The sequence below is a fragment of the Mustela erminea genome, chromosome 4 (assembly GCF_009829155.1).
Source record: "Mustela erminea isolate mMusErm1 chromosome 4, mMusErm1.Pri, whole genome shotgun sequence".
NCBI lineage: Eukaryota > Metazoa > Chordata > Mammalia > Carnivora > Mustelidae > Mustela > Mustela erminea.
In genome coordinates this window covers 112326666-112351382 of record NC_045617.1, presented here as the reverse complement: position 1 = coordinate 112351382, position 24717 = coordinate 112326666, and the positions used below count along the sequence as shown (strand labels likewise).

General features: G+C 38.3%; 1 protein-coding gene across 1 annotated transcript; it reads right to left on the bottom strand.

Moving 5' to 3' along the window:
• Window positions 1-2147: 2147 nt before the first annotated feature.
• On the bottom strand, window positions 2148-24717 carry SDHAF4 (succinate dehydrogenase complex assembly factor 4). The gene is made up of 3 exons (XM_032340399.1): window positions 24545-24717; window positions 11252-11401; window positions 2148-2593 (listed from the first exon to the last, which is right to left on the bottom strand). The coding sequence occupies exons 1-3, from the start codon at window positions 24606-24608 to the stop codon at window positions 2484-2486; spliced, it is 324 nt and encodes a 107-aa protein (XP_032196290.1). The 5' UTR covers window positions 24609-24717; the 3' UTR covers window positions 2148-2483.

The window sequence follows — 24717 nt, the reverse complement described above, 5'->3', positions numbered from 1 at the left end:
AAAGTATCATTAAAATTGCTGATACATCATTAACAACTACTGTTACTAAGTTTATTCATTGTTAAGTCATACTATTCATCCAATGAACTGGCTCTTCAAGTTTAGTAATAGGTCACAGTAACTAAATTCAAAATAAGAAAAATGCTGAACATATTTCAATTCTACCCAAACATCTAAAATGTACAAGGTTCCATGGTACAAGCCTTCTCCATAAATGCACAACCTATAATTTCTCAGAAATCCCCAAGCAATGTAAAATTTAAGCGGTTAGACCATGATTGTACTAGAAAAAGCCACAAGCTTTGGTATATGAGTCTGTCTATAAGTTGTTCTTTCATAAGTTGTTCTTTTAAAACTACATGCGTTAATTTGGGTTCTCTGAGAAACAAATGCTAAAATGGGATTAAATGTAAAAGAGATTTAGTGGGGAAACACTTTGAACGATAAAGGAGAAAAGTAGGCAGAGTCTGACACCTGTGATGGGGAGAGAGAGGAAAGGAGGACTGGTGTAAGAAGTCTTAGACAGCCGACAGTCGACAGTCGTAAGAAAGTACTGGGCAGGCTAACGGAGAGGCCTTGAGCCAAAGTCATCCATTGGGGAATGGGCCAACACACTCATTCACTGGCTGGGAACAGCCTGGGGGAAGTGGGGCCTTAGCAGGAACGCAGGGGCGGATCCCATGGGGCAGCAGTTGGGGTTCTCAGTCAACCCTGCTTCCCATACAAGGAAATGTGAGTGGTGCATTTCCACTACTGCTACATCATCTTTTGGAGGTCTTCAGGCTTTTTTCGTTTATGTTCAATGGACATAAAGACCATAAATGTTTTCATGCCACCGAATTGTACCTATGTATTTGACGGCTGTCATGAAACACGTTACTATTAACAGATTAAGGTTTCTCTTAATACAACATTCCAGTTGTTACATATTTTGTATTAGTTTTTGAAGTATCTAAGTTGTCTCTCCTGTATCACAAACCACACACACAGTTGAAACTATACAAAATAATTTGAAGTAAGTACTTCTGGAAAGTTAACCTAATAAAAACTTTCACTAATGTGGGCTAACTGAACGATGACTAATTGACAGAATGTTTTTAAAGGAATGTGGTTATTACTCAGCAGCATACACAGTAACTGCCATTAGAAGGACATATGTTGACTGAGAGAACGAGGACCGATACAAAGACCGAATGACTAGGCCCAATTATCACACCACTTAGTTTGTTTCTGAGGAGAATACACTTTTAAGAAAGTTTATATTCTTCACATAAATCGCCTACAATCTACAATCTTCTCAAGTAATATTGTACTTTAAGTCATATCACAGCATTATCAGCCCACTGCATTGTCTTCTACAGACCCTGCAAACCCTTTCTTCCTAGGTAATTTAAGTGTAGCCTGGGGGCTGAAGGTTCAGTCTCTGGGACTGAGTAAAGCCAGAGGACAGGATGCCTTAGGCGATTTGTTTCCAAGTCTTCCTTCATTCCACAGCTGTAAACTGGATATGACTTTTTCATGACCCAGTTATCCAAAGGCCACAACAGAAGAGCTTTTGAGTCATCAAAACTGACTAAGCTGGCCCATTTCATCCTCTGCTTTGTATCTAAATTTTATTGACCCTCTATCTAAATTTTATGTTTAACAAACTAGTATGTATTCAGCTCAGTCCATTCATGCAAAAAATCACTAATTTTCCAACTAATGATTTTTAATGCTATATTCATATAAAACAATTTCAGTTCAAGTATTCCAAACTTGGTTTCTTAGTATTTACCCACAGAGTCCCCTAGAGACTTGGAAAAATACATTTAAAATTGAAGGACAGCTACACTTACAGCGAGAGCTATGTGCTATGCACTGTTCCAAGTGGTTTACGTGTACTTACTCATTTAAATATCTTCCCACTACCCTATGAGGTAGGACTAGTATTAACTCCAATTTATACATGAAGATAACTGAGGTATAGAGAAGTTAAATAACTTTCCCAAGATCACATGGCTAAAAGTAGCAGAGCCAGGATCTTAACCCAAGTAATCTGGTCTGAGTTAGATTTTCTGTTGTTACTATGGCCTTACCAAACTATAATGTATTACTTAACTCACACATAAAAAGTCACTGTTACCTAGCATGTGGCAATAAAAATAATTAAAACTTGTTTTATTTACATTTGCATTTTGTAAGCAGCTGATAAAACTGAAATGTGATGAAATGAGTTTGCAGCTCTAACCATCATTTATATATTCCAATTTACTTAAAGTAACAATGTGCTAATACAGAACTATTTCCCCTTTCTTACTTTTTTTTTTTTAATTACCCTTCTTTACTTTATAGCAGCATATTTTCTTTCAAGGCATTATTTATGTTTTTAAACACATTATAGAAACTAAATGATTTAAAGGACATACAGAAAGCAAACAAGTGGAAATAAATTCGGATCTACATATTCAGAAAAAGATAGTGAAGTTAGTAATATATGTGTCTTAAAAATCAATACAGCGTCCTTTTCGTTCCCAATCTCCGTATCGGGTAGGTTCTGGGCCTCTGGGTCCACCTTTTTCTTTGGTAACAGGATTAATATCATCTGGGAATTCTAAAGAAAGACAGAAGAAGATGCAAAAACAGTAGTCAACAGAGATGAGAAAGGCATTCTGGCCAATTTTGAAGACAGGATTACAGGAGATACCACTGACTAGGTTATTGCTATGCAGTCTTTTAAATGAATTGTAAACTTTTACCCAAGTTTGAGAAATCACTTCAGGATACAATTGTCATATTCAACAGACCTTATCACCTACATTAATTACTTAGAATTCTTGGAATGTTCTCAGGCCCCAATGTAGAGAGTTAGCTGCATATATGCTGATGGATTGTAAGAGAAAGAAAGGAATGCAGGGAATATAGAGTACAAATCCATAACGTTTGAAAGGTCTTGAAACAAGATTATTTTGGCTCAGTGCCTCAGTTTTCTTATCAGTAAAATGGGTACAACAATTGTACCTGATTTAGCCTGTAAAGGATTTAGCTCAGTGCTGGGTACATAAGAATGCTCAATTAATTTTAGCTACGAGAACTCTTGTGTTTCTTCATAGGGTTTTGGCTTCAGCAAGTAGTTGGCTGATACTGCCATTTATGGATATAACAGATATTACTATTAATACTGTGTGTTCATAATAGGACCATCCATCTTGAGTCAGGCCTACTTTTGAGCACTTTATTCACAGTAACTCATTTTGTCCTCATGATAGTCCTATGGGACAGGAACAATTATGTTCTCCATTTTACAGATGAGGAAAATGAGGCACAAAGAGGTTCAGAAAGGTTCTCCTGGTCACATCGCTACTACCGTGGTAAAACAGAATTTGAATGCAGACATTCTGGTTGCAGTCTTGTTCTCAGCCCATAAACTACTGCTCTGTATATGGGAAGAACGGAAGAAGAATCAGCTATTAGAAAACCCTAATTCTTAAGCTGTTGTCTCTTTAGAAAGCTAAATGAACATCGCCAAAATCATGTAGCCCTGCTCTAGGAAAAAGAGTATTTCAAGTATTTGAAAACTTTCAAATACTTATCTATTTTTAAAATTCCTTCTCCACTATGAATAATCTCTTCCCCACTTATCACTCTGTTTTCTAAAACACTCCATCCTTGGACTTCTCTGAAAGCCTCAAAGGGAAGCTCTTCTGTCTCCCATATCTCCAGGGTTCGCTGAATGCCTTAGTCATCTTGGGCTGCCATAACAAACTGCCACAGACTGACCGGCTTCAACAACAGAACTTAACTTTCTTCTATCTGGAGGCTACGAGTCTGAGATCAGGATGCCAGCCTGGCTGGGTTCTGGTGAAGACTATCTTCCTGGCTTACAGATGGCATTGTGTCCTCTCAAGGCATAAGAGAAAGACAGCGAGCTCTCCAGTGACTTTTGGTATGAGAGCACGAATTCCATCATGAGGCCACAGTCTCATGACCTCATTTAAACCCAATTATTTCTCAAAAACCCCATCTCCAAATACCACCACTTTGGGGGTTAGGGCTTTGAAATGGAGTTCAGGGAGACACAATTCAGTCCACAGCACGAGGGAAGAAAATGTCAAGACATTCCTGTGGCTCACTGCTACTTCCAGCTTCTTATCTCCCACCAAACCTCTATAGCTTTTCCTCTTTTGAATTCTACACCATTCACTTGTCCAACACTTTGCTCCAATCTGGTAATAAAGACTTTTTGTTTTCTTGGATAGGATCAACACTTGGTTCACAGCTTCACATCTCCCCATTATCCTTCCTATCAATACTCATACCAGTAACCTCACATGCTGGGAACACAGAGGTCCTTGTCCTCTTTCCTAGTGATTCTCATGTCCACTTACGTTATCTGCATTGATTTCATTATCTCCTGAATATGTTCTCTCTCCAAGTCCCACAGCCTTGAGTTTTCTTCTTTCCGACCACAACTTCTATGGAGGCTTTTCACCTCATGTTTCTTTAACCTAATTTTCACCCTCATAATAACCTGCAGTTTTCTGAAACTTTTTACTCTCGCTAGTACCACCCTGAGTCATGCTGAGTCACATTCTAGACTAATACAAGCGTTTTCTAACTCATCTGTTTTCTGACTCTCATGATGTCAGTCTAATCTGCTGAGAAGGATGAATTAATCTTTATAAAACAGAATCCCTCCTCCACATCACATTAAGTGAAATAAGCCAGACACAAAAGACTATGTACTATATGATTTCATTTATATAAAATCCTAGGAAAGGCAAAATTACAGTGACAGAGAACAGATTCACTGTTGCCAGAGGGATGGGGAAATGAGACTAATTATAAAGAGGCACTAGGGGCTCCTTGTGGGATGGAACCGTTGTATACTTTGTGTTGGTTACATGACGATAAACACTGTTAAAATTCACCAACGTGTTTACTTAAAATGGGTGAATTTTATTATACACAGATTATACTTTAGTAAAGCTGATTAAAATAATCTCCATTCAAAAACATTCAGAGCTTTCCTCACTGTCCACTGCATAAAGCCCATATGCTATAACCTGGTACCTCAGGCCCTCTCAGTTTGAGTCGTATCTACCTCTCTAGCTTTAGATTTTATTAATCCACTATGTACACTCTATGCTGCAGCCAGAAGGCCCACTGGCCGTGTCTCACAGGTACCATGTTCCCTAGTCTCTTTCTCTCTGACCACACCTTTCTTTCTTGAAACATGTTCCTACCACTCCTTAACTACTTGTGATTTTATTGTACCTTTATATCCCAGCTCAAATATTATCTCTTTTCTCTTTTTTTCTGAACTTCTTTGCATATCTCTTAAGCTGGTTATCACACAACATCCTGTTCACAGTTATTTTTGTATCTTATTTTCCTCATTCACCTTTGCATCAAACAGCGTACTCAGCTACAAACAATCTTCCTTTATTATCTTAATAATGAAGCCTACTCTCTGCAAAGGGACAACCTATATACTTTTCTTAGAACAACGTATATACCAGAAGCAGGGAGACAAGCCTAGAAGGAAGGAAACAGAAAGAGGACAGACCAACAGAACCACAGATGCTTGAATTTGGGCTTTTTTGGTAGGACAGATAAGAGGAGAGGAGTTTGACAAATGTTAAGAAGGTGGTACCAACAAGACTAGGAGCCAGGACACAGGAGGAAGCAGGAGTGAAGAACTATCTGCAGATTTCTGAATCTCTGCTTCTGGTAGGTAGAAGGTAGAAGAGCTTAAAAAAGAGTTCAGGAAGAAATGGAATAGGAGGAGAAACTGGACAAAGCATAACCAAAACCAAGACAGGAGATTTCCAGAAGCAGTGGTTAACAATGCCGAAGCTTGCGGGCAGTTCCTATAAAATGGGGATTGAAAAGCATTTGCTGGGTTTGGTGATATTTACTAGACCAGCTTCGAAGAGATGGTATGTTCAACATACATTTCAGCAACTCAAAAGTTACAATGAATACCTAGCATTGTGTCAAACAGATGATTATCTTTTGAAATGTATTTTTTCCGGGGTGACTGAGTGGCTCAGTGGGTTAAATTCTCTGCCTTCGGCTCAGGTCATGATCCCAGGGTACAGGGATAGAGCCCTGCATCGGGCTCTCTGCTCAGCAGGGAGCCTGCTTCCTCCTCTCTCTCTGCCTGCCTCTCTGCCTACCTGTGATCTCTGTCTGTCAAATAAATAAATAAAATCTTTAAAAAAATGTATTTTTCTTTTTTATTGTATTAAATGTATACAATAATTATCATTTTAACCATTTGTAAGTATACAGTTCAGTGGCAATAACTACATTCTCAATGGTCTGTAAGCATCGTACTACACCCCAAAGTTTTTCATCATCCTCACTGTAAACTCTGTACCCATTAAGCAAAAACCTTTCCTTTCCCCCCCATCCCCAGACTTTGATAACCACTATTGTATCTTGTTTCTATGAATTTGCCTACCCTAGGTACCTAATTTGAGTGGAATCATATATTTGTCCCTCTGTCTAGCTTATTTTACATAACCATAATGTTTTCAAGGTCCATCCATACTGTAGGAATCAAAATGCCATTCCTTTTTCGGACTGAATAGTATTCCACATACCACATTTTGTTTATCCATTTATCTATGGATGGACATCTGAGCTGTTTCTTTTGGCTACCATGAATGAAGCTGCTAGGAACACAGGTATACAGATACCTGCTAAAGTCCCTGCTTTCCATTGTTTTGGATATATACCTAGAATTGTTGCGCGGTCTATAGCTGACTTTTTCTGAGAATTGCCAAACTGTTTCCCATAGTAGTTGCATCACTTTATGTTCCCGCCAGAAACACAGGGGTTCCAATTTCTCCACATTGTTGCCATCACTTGTTTTCTGGTTTTTCTTAAATTGTAGCCATCTTAGTTGGTGTGAAGTGGTATCTCATCCTGTGATGTAGAGAATGTGATGTTGAGCACATTTTCAAGTGCATGTTAGTCATCTGTATATCTTATTTGGAGAAATGTATATTCAAGTCATTTGTCCATTTTTGAATTGAGCTGTTTTTGTGGAGTTGTAGGAGTTTTCTACTTATTCTCAGTATTTTTGTCAAGATACATGCTCTACAAATATTTTCCACAATTCCATAGGTTAACTTTTCACTTTCTTGATAATATCCTTTGATACTATCTTTTGATATAAAATTTATTAATTTTAATAATGTCCAATTTATATACTTTTGTATTTGCTGTCTATGCTTTTGGTGTCATGACCATGAAACTGCTTTCAAAATTAGTATCATGATTTTCCGCCAATGTTTTCATCTAAGAATTTCATAGTTTTATCTCCTAATTTAAGGGTTTTAACATATTTAATTTTTAAACATGATATAAGGTAAGGATCCAATTTCATACTTTTGCATGTGGATTTCAGGTGTTCCCAGCACCACGTATAGAAAAGACTGTCTTTTCCCCCACTGAATGATCTTGCAACCTTCTCAAAAGTCAACTGAGCATACATGTGAGGGTTTACTTCTGGGATTGCTACTTTTGTTTATGATGTTTTAATGAAAAATTTCCTCTTAGATTTTTGTGCTAGGCTAAAACTATGAAAGAAAATTTTACCTTAGATTATGCTTCTTAAAAGTCTCCATCATTTTGGCTGATTGACTTAGTTTTCAGACTGGCCTTAGTAAAGTCTAAGCTTTAACTTAGCTATAACTAAAGCTATAATTTAAGCTTTAACTAAAGCTATAAACTGAAATATTTAACTGAATGAACAAAAAGAAAAGTTTTTATGTTTTGAAGAGGTCCAGATAAAAGGTCCCTGTATCCTCTGTTGATATCTTCTTGCCTAGGATGCTTCACTACATAGATGGGTTAACTCTCAGGAGACAAGCGGGGCAGCCCATCTCCCAAAATTTCAAACTGGTATGTTTATGTTTATGCTATTTAAAACGTTATTTTTTGACTAGGTAATACTTGCACATGTTTCACAATTCAAAGATAGCAAAGAGTACAGAATGAAAGTAAGTAGCACTTTAAAAAACAGAGCTGTAAGACATGAGTCAGATTTTGTATATATTAAATGAAAAACAATATTTAGTCTATCACCACACCACCCTCAAAAAAGTTCTTCTTTCTCCAAACTTCCCCTTCTCTTTCTCCAACCACATGGCTATGGTGAGTATAACCACCTTCATCTGTGACCCTCCCCACTGGCCACTCTGATTTAGCTCGAGACACTTGATCCAAGCTTGGCCAACGAACTCTCTTCTTAAGAAATCTGGAATTAGGAGTGTCTAGGTGGCTCAGCTGGTTGAGCAACCAGCTCTTGGCTTTGGCTCAGGTTGAGATCTCAGGGTCCTGGGATCTAGCCCTGCCTCAGGCTCTGCGCTCAGCAGGAAGTCTGTTCAAGATTCACTTCCTCTCCTTCCCCTACCCCCACCCCACCCTCAGGCTTTGCTCTCAAATAAATAAATAAGTAAATCTTTAAAAAAAAAAAGAATTTTGGAATTAGAAAATAACAATTGTTAACTTTGGTCTAGTTGTTCTATTGACCTGAGTAACAGCTAGGAGTAGTTCCTTTGCCCATTGGACTTAGAAGGGAGTCTGATGACAGAAAATGATGTAGAGAAGTGACCAGGGACAAGAGGAGGGAGAATATCCTGCTTTCCATACAGTGTTTAGTCCCAAGGTTCATCTTTCTTCAAAGCCTAGCAGCATCACTGCCTTGGGGTATTCCACCTGTGTACCTTGTAGTCCAGTGACAACCTGTACTACCTTTTGTTTGAGTCTGCTCAAGTGGTTATCAAGTTATTTGCATTGAAACAGATCTCAAGTCGTATACTTCATAATGTGAATAATGGGCTATAATAAATAAAACAGTCAATCACTGTGAGTGGCTTGGAAATTATTATTTTTAAAAAAGATTTATTTATTTATATATTTGTTGCGGGGAGAGGGAGCACAGGCAGGGGGAGTGGCAGGCAGAGGGAGAAGTAGGCTCCCTGCTGAGCAGGGATCCCAATGCAGGGCTTGATCCCAGGACCCTGGGATCATGACCTGAGCTAAAGGCAGATGCTTAACCAACTGAGCCACCCAGGCGTCCCCTGGAAATTATTCTTTTAAACCTACACTTTCTTTTAAACTATTCTTTTAAACCTAGTGATGGTGAATATGGTTAATTTATTCATTGTGAAATATGCCTTCTTATGTTAATAAAGAATTATAAGCAACATATTTCATCCTATTTTCCTCAATAACTAAAATATCTTCTATGACACTTCAAAAATTACGAGATATGGGGCGCCTGGGTGGCTCAGTGGGTTAAGCCGCTGCCTTCAGCTCAGGTCATAATCTCAGGGTCCTGGGATCGAGTCCTGCATCGGGCTCTCTGCTCAGCAGGGAGCCTGCTTCCCTCTCTCTCTGCCTGCCTCTCCATCTACTTGTGATTTCTCTCTGTCAAATAAATAAATAAAATCTTAAAAAAAAAAATTACGAGATGCTTTACCATACAGTCATACCTCATCTTACTGTACTTCACAGATACCATGGTTTTTTTTTTTTGTTTTTTTTTTACAAATTGTGCAGGCAAAGGAAAAGTTCTTGAAAGAAATGAAAAGTGCTACTTCAGTGAATACAAGTGATAAGAAAGGCAACAGCCTTATTGCTGATATGGAGAAAGAAGACATCTCCGTAACATCAAAGTGCGCAGGGTGACGAGCAGGTGCTGATGGAGAAGCTGCAGCATGTTCTCCAGAAGATCTAGCTGAGATAAGAAATGAGGGTGGCTCACTGAACAATGGATTTTTAGTGTAGACAAAATAGCCTTCTACAGGAAAATGATGCCTTCTAGGACTTTCATAGCTAGAGAAGAGAAGTCATTGCCTGGCTTCGAAGCTTCAAAGAACAGGCTAACTCTCCTATTAGGGGCTAATGCAGCTGGTGACTTTAAGTAGAAGCCAGTGCTCATTTGCCATTCCCTAAATCCTGGGACACTTAAGAATTACGCTAAATCTTCTCTGCCTGTGCTCCATAAGTAGAGCAACAAAGCCTGGATGACAGCACATCTGCCCACAACATGGTTTACTTGGTATTTTAAGCCCACTGATGAGACCTACGGCTCAGAAAAAAAGATTCCTTTCAAAATATGACTGCTCATTGACAGTGTACCTCATCCACCAAGGGCTCTGATGGAGATGTTCGGTGAGAATGTTGTTTTTATGCCTGCTTAACACAGCATCCATTCTGCAGCCTGTGGATCAAGGAGTCATTCTACTTTCAAGTCTTATTATTTAAGGAATACATTTTGTAAGGCTGCAGTTGTCATAGGTAATGGTTCCTCTGATGGATTCAAAGTAAACTGAAAACCTTCTGGAAAGGAGGCACCATTTTGATGCCGTGAAGAACACGTGTGATTCATGGGAAGAGTTCAAAATATGACCATTAAAAGGAGTTTGGAAGAAGTTGATTCCAACCCACATGAATGCCTTTGAGGAGAGGAGCTCAGGACTTCTGTGGAGGAAGTGCCTGCAGATGTGGTGGAAAGAGCAAGAGAACTAGAACTAGAAGTGGAGCCTGAAGATGGGACCAAACTGCTGCAATCTCTTGATTAAACCTGAACAGAGGAGTTGCTTCTTAGGGACGAGTGAAGAGAGTGGTTTTGTGAGATGGACTCTACTCCTGGTGAAGATGCTGGGAAGACTGTTCAGATGACAATAAACGGTACAGAGTATCACACAAACTTAGCTGACAAAGAAGTGGCAAGGTTTGAGATGACTGACCCCAATTTTGAAAGAAGTTCTACTGTGGGTAAAATGCTACCAAACAGCATCTCGTGGTACAGAGGAATCTTCCGTGAAAGGAATAAATCAATGTGCCAAACTTCACTATTGACTTGTTTTAGGAAATTGTTATAGCAAGTACCACCCTAGTCAGTTGGTAGCCATTAACGCTGCGGCAAGTCCCTCCACCAGAAAAACATTAGGACTCACTGAAAGCGCAGATGATAGTATTATTTAGCAATAAAGTGTTTTTAAGTTAAATTTTATATACTTATATATATATATATATATACACACACACACACACACACACATACATACATATGTATTTTAGACACAGTGCTATTGCACACTTTACAGTCTGCAGTACAGTGTAAACATAACTTTAATACATACTGGGAAGTCAAAAAAGTTATCTGACTTGCTTTACCACCACATTTGCTTTATTGCAGTGATCTAGAACCAAACATGTAATATCTGTGAGGTACGCCCATACTCACTTGTCAGTGGTTCTTTCTCTAAATTAGAATCTTCTGGTGCATCAAAACGACCTTCTGGTAACTTTGGCTTCTTAAGAGATTGTTTGATAGGTTTGGATTTTTCTCCTTGAGAACTCATTTTCCTCACAGAATGACATGAGAGGGGTGATCCTGGAGAGTGGAGACAGTGAAAAATTAGAAGCTGTTCTTTTATTCTACTTTAAAAAGTTAACATTTATTTGTTTTTTATTAATTTGTTTTATTTGTTTATTTATTTGTTTTGTTTGTACAAAAGGACATACAATGAAAATTCTTTCCTCTATCTTTTAAACAGCTATTTCCCTTTCTCAGAAGCAACCAATATTATCAGTTTAAAAAGAACTTTAAAATGAATTAACCATTATCAAAATTGTAAATGAAATACTGATTCCTGTGTGAAGCACAGGAATTTCTAAATAACAGAAATAAGATATGAAGCGTTAACTAAGTATACAAAGTTTTAATGACAATATTTACTATTTAAATTACAAGAGACTGTATTTAGTATTCTTATATTTGAATCCTAATCATGATTCTCTTTTCCTGCCAATTAAACATTTAAAAATGTACTAGGCATTTACAGCATAAAAATGAGATCACTTCTGCATCGGTCATATGGAGAAAGCTAAACTTTCTAAACTGCTATGAAAGTTATCCAACCCTTGTTAAGATCATGTTCAGTGAGTGCAAAACCATCCTGAAAAAATGACTTCGGGGGTGGGTTTTGAACTTCCTAAAGGAATGGCTTCAGAGGCCGACAGAGTTGGGGACCAGTTCTAGTTACACCCCTGTGGTAAGCAGAATAATGGCTTTCAAAGATGATTGGAATCTCACACTCAGAAACTATAAAGAGGTGAGGTCCCATGGTAAAGAATTTAGGTAGCAGTCTGAATTGAGGCTGCTAATCATATGATCTTAGACTAGAGCAACTACCCTGGACTATCTGTGTGGGTCCACTGTAGTCACAAGAATCCTTAAAAGGGGAAGAGACAATTGGAAGAGAGAACCAGAAGGACGTCAGCATAAGACAGCCGTAATGGTCACTGCCGGCTTTGAAGAGAGAGGAAAGGAACTTCAGTAGCCTTGAGAAGTTGGAAAGGGAAGAAAGAGATTGTCCCCCTAGAGCATCCAGAAGAACACAGTCTGAACACTTTGATTTCAGTCCAGAGACTTCTCACCCACTTCAGACTTCTCACCTCCCCACTAGGTTTGTGACAACTGGTTATAGCAGCAGCAGGAAACTAATGCAGTTTTAGTTGTTCGACCTTTGGTCAAGTGACTTACCCTTCCTACATCTGTTTCCTCCCTTCTAAATTAAAGGTAACAGTACCTATCTCATGAGTTACTAAATAAATTAAACAAGACAATTCATGCAAAGCTTTTACCATCGTGACAAATTTTATCTAATATTATCATTACAGTATTATCTGGAAGCTCCTGGTAGCATTACAAATAATGAGAATTTTCTTTTATTATATGTATTTTATTCATATTATAGCTATCATGACATCACCTTACCATCTGCTTTAAAAAATTATATATAGGGGTTCCTGGCTAGCTCAGTCAGTCATGACTACTGATCTTGGGGTTGTGAGTTCAAGCCCCATGCTGGGTGCACGAATTACTTAAAAACAATTAAATATATACAAACAGCCACACATACACACACAAATATATATATATATATGCATATAAATATTTGTACATATATATCTCTCTCTCTTTTTATATGTACATACCCTCCACAGCCAACTTGGAATTTATGTAAGACTTGTTTGTAAGAGTACATAAAGTTAACATTACATACAAACTGTATTAACAATTTTGAAATAGTGGCTGTTCATTTGCATATCTACTGCATATAGCTCAGGGAGTAGCAAAATTATTGTTTGAATGACCAGTTAGAATACAAACAATCATTCTCCCACAGATCCAAGAGCCCACAAAACACAAGGATTAAAAAAATACACAACTGAATGTTTTAATAAAGCTATGACAATGATCTGCAGAATTAATACAGTTTTCTCCCAACTACATGGTCACTTATATAAAATACTACATATTTGTGACATTAATTGGCTGAGAAAAACTGTGGATCAACAAAAATTTCTATGCACTTAAAATAAAAACATTTATTTATTTAAAATTTTTACTTATTGATTTAGAGTACAGACCATTTTGCCTTCAAACTCCCACTCCATTATCTAAGGACATACTGGATTTTTTATTATGTCCTCATAGTAATATTTAAACATATATGAAAAGGCTAAGGAGGAAAACCGGCAACAATATCTTATAAGGCAGCATTTACTTTTATTTAAGAAATGGAAAATATAGGGGCGCCTGGGTGGCTCAGTGGGTTAAGCCGCTGCCTTCAGCTCAGGTCATGATCTCAGGGTCCTGGGATCGAGTCCCGCATCGGGCTCTCTGCTCAGCAGGGAGCCTGCTTCCTTCTCTCTCTCTCTCTGCCTGCCTCTCAGTGTACTTGTAATTTCTCTATGTCAAATAAAGAAATAAAATCTTTAAAAAAAAATAAATGGAAAATATAGAAATATGAGCTTCTGATTATATTAATATATTTCATACAACAAGCTGATCTTGGCTTATTGTGACTATTTAAAAAATACTATATTGAAGATTTGGGGGAATATAAATCATGCTCAATTGAAAGATATTTCCAGTCCAAATCACAGGATTTTTGTTAGTCACTTCTTATCTGAAATATAGGATTCTTTAGAATGTGACATCAATATAACCCAATTTAGGAAGTTTAGCCAACTTCCACAATAGAAACTTCTGTTCATTATCTAATGTCCAACTATGTATCCATCAACAAATCCATCACAAATTTATAAAGTATAAAAGGCTGTTTCTAAGTCATCATAATTCAGTAATAATTAATATAGATATATGGAAAGTATTTTAATAGTTATAAATTAGATTCTAAATGTGGACACATTTTTCATCTATTCTGGCTAATGACTAGATTCTGCATCTGGTTACAAAGCAAGTCTGTCTTCCTGTACATCAAATAACTCACTTTGAAGCCTAAAAATCAGCCAAGTATTTATTTAACTACCAGTAACCACCTGCTACTGTGCACTCAGACTCGACTCAATACAATAAATTAGCACTTTCTGTTTTAGGCTTGGTTGTTTTGCAAATCAAAAAAAAATCTCTTAATTCAATGCTTGAAATGATATTCAGTGTAAAAATTAATCTTGGTATGTTCCAAATCTGTAGAAATTCCTAAGCATTTGCACAAAATTATAAAAAATGGCACAAAATAGTCTTGACTACCAATTATAATGCAGACATAATCTGAAGCTAAAAATTTTGCCTCTGAAATGATACAGATGTACTAAATGTAACTAATACAAGTAATAAACATGGGTTAGATGCCTCCTATGTGTCAGGCTCTGTACTAGGGGCTGAAAACATGACACCTCCTTAAACCTCACAATAATCCAATGGGGCAGGTCTAACGGTCTTTAATTTATAGTAATTGTGATCAGTTTGAACAAAATTATTTTCTGAAAAAGTGACATTAGGTAGATGTGGTGGAAGCTGCCTACTGTCTCAAGTAGCTTCTTTTCCCTTCTTCCATTCAGTTCTAAGATTCCCACTCCCATCTCATTCGCTATTAAGCTAAGCACCGGGCCACTTGCTTAGAGAAGACATTTCCCAGCATTCCTGCAGCCAAGCAGCCCCATGTCCAAGTGGTGACCAATGGGTTGTGACTGGAAGTGAAGCGTGCAAATTCTGGGTTGCCCCACTTCTGCAAAAAGCTGATTGCCCTGGATGTCTTTTCCCACTTCTTTGGGTTATAATACAGACATGGCAGTGACCCAGCTTCAACCATGCAGATGCAGACAAAACCCAGGGGAGGGGATACGTAAAATATTTAATAACTTGTATGATATAGACAGTGCCCATTCAGAACCTATGTCCAACCATTCAGAACATAGGTTGTAAATAACAAGTAAAATTCAACTATTGTACATGGGGCTGATCAGTGGCACTGGCCTACAGACGGTGTAGCAACAAGATAGAAAGAACAATGATCCCCGAATTACCTGTCAAAGCAGAGTTGTCCTGCCTGTCCCATCAGCAGAACTGTTACAGCAGCTTGGCCCTTTCCTTCAGTAATACCATGGACAAGTAAAAACAAAACAAAACAAAACAAAACCTGGCAAACTAAGGGCAAAGGGCACTAGAATCACACATGGGTTCCAATGCCAGCCATCCTACTTTTAGCAATGTGACTGACCCTAAAATGGTTCCTGAACCTCACTGAGTCTGTATGCTCCCCAGAACCGGGATATTTCTACTTGTCCTGCAGCCTAGCTCAGAGAAAGGGAGTAAGGTGTATGTCTCCATTGAGCCTAACCGTAGGACACAGAAGTCAATGTGCAAAAGGGTTTTTGATTAAGAAGCGGAATATGAGTGTACTGTGGGAAAAGAGAGAGGAGTAGCAAAGGAGAAGTTTGAGAACTAGTCTGTAGGTCTGGTCTTGAGTAATTCTTCTTCTTCTTCTTTTTTTTTGAAGATATTTTATTTATTTATTTGACAGAGAGAGAAAGAGAGAGAGAGAGAGATCACAAGTAGGCAGAGAGGCAGGGAAAGAGAGGAGAAAGCAGGCTCACTGCTGAGCAGAGAGCCTGGTGTGGGGCTCGATCCCAGCACCCTGAGATCATGACCAGAGCCGAAGGCAGAGGCTTAACCCGCTGAGCCACCCAGGCGCCCCTGGTCTTGAGTACTTCTGAAGGAACTTTATCTTAGAAAAAAAGGTTACAAGGAAAAGCTAAAAGACCAATTTTCTCAAAGGACTCTGAGACCATAGTGGCCTAAACAGAATTATTTTTGTAGACAGGTTAACAGTGTAACAGACTGGGGAGGAGGAGAATTCCTCTCATTTCTGTATCGTACAAGATAAGACAGGACATTGTGCTCTTTGGAACCCACACGCTTTAGAGCTTTGGAATCAAGTCCGTGCACAGCCACCGGGCAGGGGTGAAGGCAGTAAGGCACATACAAATAGCCTGAAGGGCAGACAGTGAGGGAAAAGGGTCTATTGGATCATAAGGAATAGCAAAGACGTGAAGGGGAGGCCCAGCGCCACTCCTATGGATTCTGCCTATCAAATAGCAGGTACTAAGCAATAGTAATTACAGCTGACCCTTGTACAACACAGGTCTGAACTGTACAAGTCCACTTATACGTGGATTTTTCACAGCAGAGTACTATAAATGTATTTTCTTTTCCTTATGACTTTTTAAAATAACGTTTATTTTCTCTATCCGTTACTCTAAGAATACAACATATAATATATATAATACACAAAATATGTGTTAATCAACTGTTCATGTTATCACAAGGCTTCCACTCAATAGTAAGCTATCAGTAGTTAAGTTCTGGGGTAGTCAAAAGTTATACTTGGATTTTTTATGGTGCAGGGGATCAGCCACTAACCCCTACAGTGCGCAAAAGTTAGCTGGATGTTAATATTTGCATTACATTGTGGCCTTTAGCATGCTTCTGACTATCTCGACTGCATGGGCAATAGCTGACAAACTTAAAGCAAAAATCATCCTTTGAGAAACAAGGAAATCACCACCATAAAGCCCATGTCATCTTCTTCAAGGGGTGGTTTGGCCTTATCCAAAGACTATTTAAGGGACACCAGGGTGGCTCAAGTCGTTAAGCATTTCACTTCAGCTCTGGTTATCAGGATCCTGTGATCGAGCCCCACATCCGGCTCCCTGCTCAACAAGGAGCCTGCTTCTCCCTCTCCCCATGAACCCCTGCTTGTGTTCCCTCTCTCACTGTCTCTCTCTGTGTCTCAAATAAATAAATAAAATCTTGGGGTGCCTGGGTGGCTCAGTGGGTTAAGCCTCTGCCTTCGGCTTGGGTCATGATCTCAGGGTCCTGGGATCGAGCTCTACATCGGGCTCTCTGCTCAGTGGGGAGCCTGCTTCCTCCTCTCTCTCTGCCTGCCTGCCTACTTGTGATCTCTGTCTGTCAAATAAATAAATAAAATCTTTAAAAAAAAATAAAATCTTCAAATAAAAAGGTCTCTTTAGAACTCTTTACAAGCACATTACAAACAAGAAGATGACCTTCTGAAAGAATAATAAGCAAAGGAAAAAAGACTGATTGAAAACAAAAGACAAACAACAAGCAAGCTTTCACAACTTCTGTTTCTGGCAATCTGATAAATTAGAGATGCCTAAAAACCTATCGCTATAAGACACTTAAAAAACACAAATATTTCTTAATCAAAGATTCTTTAAGAAAGTATAAAATGATAAACCAATAAAGCTATTCAGTGAGGTCACCAAACACTTAAACCACTACCTATCTTATGTCTTTCCCACCTACAGCTGGGGCCCAGAGCTCCCAGAGCAGCAGGGAGAGGAGTCTTCTGGGCCTGAGCCCAACAAAAGCCTGCTAGAGGCCAGGACCCCGGGAGGCTCAGCACTCAGAAGAGAAATTGAGCCTGAAGATTTTGATGTGCATATAAAATACTTGGAGGATCTTGTTAAAATGCAGACTCTGAGCAGGTCTGAGTGAGGTCTCAGATTCTGCATTTTAACAATCTCCAGGTGATGTTCATGCTGCTGGTCAAAAGAGCAAGGAACTAGAAGCAAACTTCCAGCTAATGAAGACAACAGTCAAGGAGGGAAGAGTATCCATCTCAACCTTGATTCCGAGCAGAAATGAAAAAAAAAAAAGCCCTTACAGAAATTTTGAAACTACTGGCTGACCACACTATGTTTATGCCTGATTACACACTATCAGCATGGTCCAAAAATGCCCAAGGGGAGCATCTTATATAAAGTGGACCCAAGTCAAGGTGAAGTGCTCCAGACACATGGGAAGAGCAGAAGCAAATCTTCTGTGGAGAAATACCCTCTCAACTCATGTCTCATGCAAGTCTCAAGAGAGAATACCAGTAAAATTTGAGGAAACAAGCCATCACAAGCAAGAGTTAGTGAAATCAACCAATAGGACCAGACCATAAAGATGTGACATACTGACATCACTGAAATCAGAATGTAACTATTTAATGTGTTCAAGGGGGAAAAAGGCCAAAAGGGAGAAATAAGTAAAAGACTAAGAAAGGCCAACTTAAAACACAAAGAAATTTAGGAATGTAACAGTTTAAATTTAAAGCTCAATAAAAGGGCTAAATAGAACAGATAAAGTTGAGAAGAGAATCTGTGATCTAGAATTAAGTTCTGAAGAAGTTATGCAGGAAAAAGCATAGAGACAAAGATGAAAGTAACCAAAGAGAAGTTCAAACTTATAGAGGATAAAATGAGAAGGTCTAACAAATGTTTGTTTAATTATAATTCCACAAGGAGATAGTGAAAATACCATGAGAGGTAAAACAGACAGGAATCTTCAGATACACGAAGCACAAAGATGCCAAATTAAAGGGGGAAAAAGTACATCTGGACACAATATAAAATGAACAATCCCAACAAGGAAGCCAGATCAAAAGAAGATCTAAGAAGCAGCCAGATAAAAGATTACTAATGAAGGAAAAAACTGGACAGATAACTTCTCCATAGCCATAATAGAAGCCAGAAGATAGAGCTATGAGAAAATGATACACCCACTGAAACTACCTTTCAAAAGCACAAAGTTAAAGAAACCAGATTTTCAGATTAAAAATAAGACCTATATCAAAAGAACATGAAGAACCTTTACCACAAAAGACAGTCATGAATGGGACTTCTAAGCAATGTACTTTAAGAAAATGATCCCAGGGGTGCCTGGGTGGCTCGGTGGGTTAAAGCCTCTGCTTTTGGCTCAGGTCATGATCCCAGGGTCTTGGGATCAAGCCCCGAGTCGGGCTCTCTGCTCAGCGGGGAGCTGGCTTCCTCTTCTCTCTCTCTCTTCCTGCCTCTCTGCCTACTTGTGATCTCTGTCAAATAAATAAATAAATAAATAAATAAATAAATAAAATTTTAAAAAAAGAAAACGATCCCCAAAGTAAAGTGAGATAAGAACAAAGAGATAAAAAGGAGATAAGAACAGAGAGAAAATGAAAGTTTTATTTATTGATTATATAAAACCATAATAACTGTGATGTCATGTTATCAATACCACAATACCATCCCAACATATACATGAGAACACACACATATACACACCTAAAAGGCTGAACAACAAAGATAATAATTCAAAGCATTTTTACACTTTGCACTGTTTAGGAGAAGGTGTTCACTTCAGATTTCCTTAAGTATGCATTTAGATTTCATGGGTAACCAATAAAAGGTAATGTATATCTTCCAAACCAGCAGAGAAAAAAAAAATGGAAGAAAATATTTAATTTAAACCAAGTATGACAAATAGAAGGTGTAAAAATATGTTAGAAATAAAGCCAATTATATCAATAATTATGACTTACAAATGATCTGAACTCTCCAGTTAAATAGGTATAGACTGTCAGATTCCAAAAAACAAAATAAAACAAACAAAATCCAGCCAACATGTTGTTCATGTAAGAAGCTCCATTAATTACCATGCATGTTTCTTAAAAGAAAAAAAAAACAACAAACACACATAAAAGCAAAAGATCAATGTTAGGAACTGAAGATTTGAGTCCCCTTCACCACCCTCATTTATATACTGAAATTCTAACCCCTAATGTGATGATATTAGAAGGTGGGGCTCCTTTGAAGTAATTAGGTGATGAGGGTGGAGCCCTCATGAACAAGATTAGTGCCCTTTGAAGAAGAAATATGAGAGCCTTCTGTGGCTTTCTGCTCTCTGGCACATGAGGAGACAATGAGAGGACAGCCATCTGCAAACCAGGAAGCAGGCTCTCACCAGAGACCAGATGTGTGGCACCTTGATCTCAGGCTTCCCAGCCTCCAGAATTGTTTGGTGTTAAAGCACCCAGTCAATGGTAATTTGCTATTATAGCCCAAACCAAGCCATGAGGTGCACCGTTTCCATATTTTTAGTTTTGTTTTAAAGAGAGACACACAGAAAATGGAAAGAAAATAACCACAGAGAAGAAAATGATAACATAAGTAAAAGACTTACAAGTGAGAGAATCAACAAAAACAAGAGTTGGTTCCCTTAAAAGATTAAAACTGCTGTGAAGTCTTTGATTAGGCTAATAAGAAAAAAACAAAAGAAGGCGAAATAAAAAATATGAAGAGACTACATAATTATATATGAGAGCAAACATTTTTCAAAAAAGGGAACTTTATGCTTATGCCTATATAATGAAAGCGTAAAAAATGAACAATTTTCTAGAAAAACTTAACTCATCAAAGCTGACTGAATGCAATAACCATTAAAGAAATTAAACCAGTAATTTAAAATATTCCATCAGTGCTTATAGTTTTATACTTGAGTTATACCAAACCCTCTAAGAATGAGTAATTTTTTTAAACAAAACATAACAAGGAAGAGAAAAGGGCGGTAAGACTCTTGAATTCACTGTATGAGGCTAGAATAACTTAAGCTTCAAAACCAGAAAACGAAACTGCAAAAGAGGAAAATTACAGGCCAATTTCTTCTTCTTCTTCTTGCTCTTGTTCTTTTTTTTTTTTTTTTTTAAAGATTTTATTTATTTTTTTGACAGAGAGAGAGCACAGAGAGACAGAGGGGAGCAGCAGGCACAGGGAAAAGCAGGCTCCCTGATGATCAGGGAGCCTGATGTGAGGTTTGATCCCAGGACCCTGGTGATCCCAGGGTCTGAGCCAGAGGCAGATGCTTAACTAACTGAACCACCCAGGTGCCCCAATAGGCCAATTTCTAAACAAAATATTAGCATACCAAATCCAACATCATATTAAAAATATAATCATCATGATCAATTACAGTATCTTCTAGGAATGCTAGAGTATTTAGCATTAGAAAAATCTACAATTCACCAACTCACCAGATTTAAAGGAGAAAAATGATATAATCACCCCAAGAAGAGGAAGAAAAAATGAATTCAGTAAATTTCAAGATTTATTCAGTCTTAAAAACCAAACAAATACATAAAAAACAATAAAAACCATTTGGACACAGCATAGGGCTTCATTAACTTGATAAAGGCACATCGACAGCTAATATGACATTTGAAATATGAATGCATTCCCTTTACAATTACAAACAAGATATCATCACTTCTAGATAACATGTTATTAGAAATCTGAACAAGACAGAAAAACAAGAGAAAAGAAAAAGATATGTTAGAAAGTGAGAAACTAGATTTTTAATACTTGCCCTTAATATGACTGCCTACATAGCAAATACCCTCCCCACCTAGCTACGATAAATTATTTAAATTAATAACCTAATTTAGCTGGGTTATACGATACAAAAGCAACAAATAAGTAAATTATGTTTCTATACATAAGCAGCAATCACAAAATGACAATTCAAAAAAATATTGAGCAGTGTTAGTCAAATCACAGGGACTTTTTTTTTTTTTTTAAGAATTTGATATGGAGGGGCGCCTGGGTGGCTCAGTGGGTTAAGCCGCTGCCTCTGGCTCAGGTCATGATCTCAGGGTCCTGGGACTGAGTCCCGCATCGGCCTCTCTGCTCAGCAGGGAGCCTGCTTCCTCCTCTCTCTCTCTCTCTCTCTGCCTGCCTCTCTGCTTACTTGTAATCTCTGTCTGTCAAATAAAATAAATAAAATCTTTAAAAAAAATTAAAAAAAAAGAAATTGATATGGAAAGCAGATACCTAAGAATTGCCAAGGCACTTCTGAAAAACAAAATGGGAGGATTTGCCCTATTACATAATCAAAATTTATTACAAAGTTGGAACCCCTGGGTGGCTCAGTCAGTTAAGTGTCTGCCTTCAGCTCAGGTCAGGATCCCAGGACCCTGGGATCAAGTCCAGCATTGGGCTCCTTGCTCGGAGGAGAGCCTGCTTCTCCCTCCTCGTGCAGCTCTCCCTGCTTGTGCTTGCTCTCTCTCTGACAAATAAAATCTTTAGAAAAAAAAGTTTTATTTCAAAGGTATGGTTATTAAGACAGGTGATTTCAGTACAGGAATAGACAAATAGATCTATGGAACTGAAAATGGAGCCAAGAAATAAATCCATGCCTATATGTTTATGAGAACTTGATTGAAGAGAGTTGGCATTATATCAGGGAAGAAAAGGCCCAATATAGGGACCTGGGACAACAGATTACTGACATGGAAAGTAAGTGAAACTGATTCCCTGCCTCACATCATACACAAAAATCAGTCCTGACAGAATAAAGGCTTATATATAAAAAGCAAAACTACAGACCTTTGCAAAGAAAATACAGAGTAACTGACTTTAGGGTAGGAAAGGCTTTTTTAGACAAGATCACAAAGCACTGACAATAAACAAAAGGATCAAGACATGATTACAATTATGATTATGTGTTCCTCAAAAGACACCTTTCTTAAAAAAAAAAAAGACACCTTTCTTCTGAAGCTGTGTGATTATACATGCAGATCTGTTATTTTATTCTGCTATTATATATGATTTAAAAACAACAACAACAACAACAACAAACCCATGATGGTGTAACAAAAACAGCCCCCAAACTGGGCTATTTGCCACTTACACAACTCAAAAAGGTTTAGTATTGAGTATTAGTAAAGTACAGAATATTAGTAAAGAACATTAGTAAAGAATATTAGTAAAGAATATAAATAAGAAAGACAAACAATCCATTAAGAAAATGAGGAAATTTCACACACAAAAAAAGGCTAATAAATATTTGAAAAGATGCTCAACTTCTTTAATTAGAGAAGTTAAAAGAGTTAAGTAATTTAGCTAGGATAGTGGATATAAAATCCCGAAGCAAAAATACCATTTCAACACCCTATTCAGACAAAAATGAAGTTTTCTGATAATTAGCAAATGTTGACAAGTATGTGGAACAACAAGAACTGATGTTTCTGCTGGTAGGTACGTAATTGCCAGGAGGAATGGAAATGCCTTTACTACTTGGCATCGTATTATAAAATGGAAAAGGCCTATACCATATGTTCCAGGAATTCCACTCCTTGCATTAGAGCATCCATAACAAGAAGGGGTAGAGGCAACCCTGGTGTTTCCAGAATTACCCAAATGTCCACTGGGAAGAAGAATGGAAAAACTGTATGATACATTCTCGCAACTGCATGATTAACTACAACCTCACATCAATATAGATGCATCTCAAAATATACTGTCAGTTGAAAAATGCAAGCAAAATAAATACAAATGGTAAGAAGTCATTTCTATGAAGACCAAAACCATATAAAGTAACAACTCCAATGGGAAGCAGCCCACAGGAGCTGCTTGGTAAGAGAAATATTCTGTTTCTAAAATTGGAAAATGAGTTCATAAATGTAAGTTCTGCTTTATAACTTACACATGTTATATACATTTTTGGTATCAAACACTTCATTCTTGTTAACAAGTGAGAAGGGACGGTGAATGAACACACAACAGAATTTACAGTCACTACTTTGGAGTTTGGATAAAGTGGGACTTTCACTTTATTATTCACTCCTGGACTATTTATAATGTTTACTATTTACAAGTAATACGTTTGCGGAGAAATGATTACAAAAAACAAACTGTATAGAAATCTGGGGCCCATTACTAGGAGAGGCAGTAGTTTTGTTTCCAACTTACACAATTTCTCCAGGATGTCCTCAATTAGAACTAAGTTTAGCATACTCTGTGGGTTACGTTTAAAATACTGAGAAAGCTTTCCAAGAAAAATGGGTTTAAGACGGTTCGTTTTTACTGAAAACATGCATACTTGCTTTGTATTAACAATTCTTGACTTTATCTCATTTTTATTATACTAAGCTGCTACTTTGGCCCACCTCTGCACTTTTCCAATTTTTTAATACTGCAAACTGCCACAAATCCTTTTTGATGTAAATTAAATAAGTAAATGATGGGTCTCGTTCCCCAAGGGCCGTCTTTTCCATTTCATTTCACGAACACCGAAGAGCAGTGCGCGCTGAGGGCTCCCAAGTAAACAACCCCGAAGGTGTTGCTGCCCTTCCTGACCAGTGACCGGAAGGAAGCGGGTGCCCAGGCTGGAAGGGCTTAGGTGCGGTGATCTAGCCCTAGTCCCACCCCTGAGATCCGGGATGGAGAAGGGACCTGACCAGGACCAAGACGTGGGTGGCCGAGCCGAAAAAGAGCAGCTCTGTAGCCCCCGGCGCCTTCAGAAGCCCGGGACACACGCGACTTCCCTGAGGGAGGACTTTCTCGCGGCACCGGGGCCTCGTGACCCCGCCCGCGACTTCGGCCCCGGGGCCGGGCATCTTACTTGTCGCTCTCCACGCGGTGGCCGGAACGCAGCCGAGCAACCGAACCAGCCTCGAAACAGACATGGTGCCAAATCCCGCAGCGTCCCCGTGGGTCCAGCAAGGAGGCGGGGAGCCAGCGGAGCCGACCGAAGTCCACCCCGCAGGAGGGGCGGAGCTCTCGGAAGGTGGGGCC

Coding starts and splice junctions, on each gene's coding strand:
- SDHAF4 (XM_032340399.1), bottom strand. CDS start 24,608: ATGTCTGTTTCGAGGCTGGTTCGGTTGCTCGGCTGCGTTCCGGCCACC. Junction 11,402..24,544: donor CACCGCGTGGAGAGCGACAA/GTAAGATGCCCG, acceptor TCCACTCTCCAG/GATCACCCCTCTCATGTCAT. Junction 2,594..11,251: donor AGAGAAAGAACCACTGACAA/GTGAGTATGGGC, acceptor GTCTTTCTTTAG/AATTCCCAGATGATATTAAT.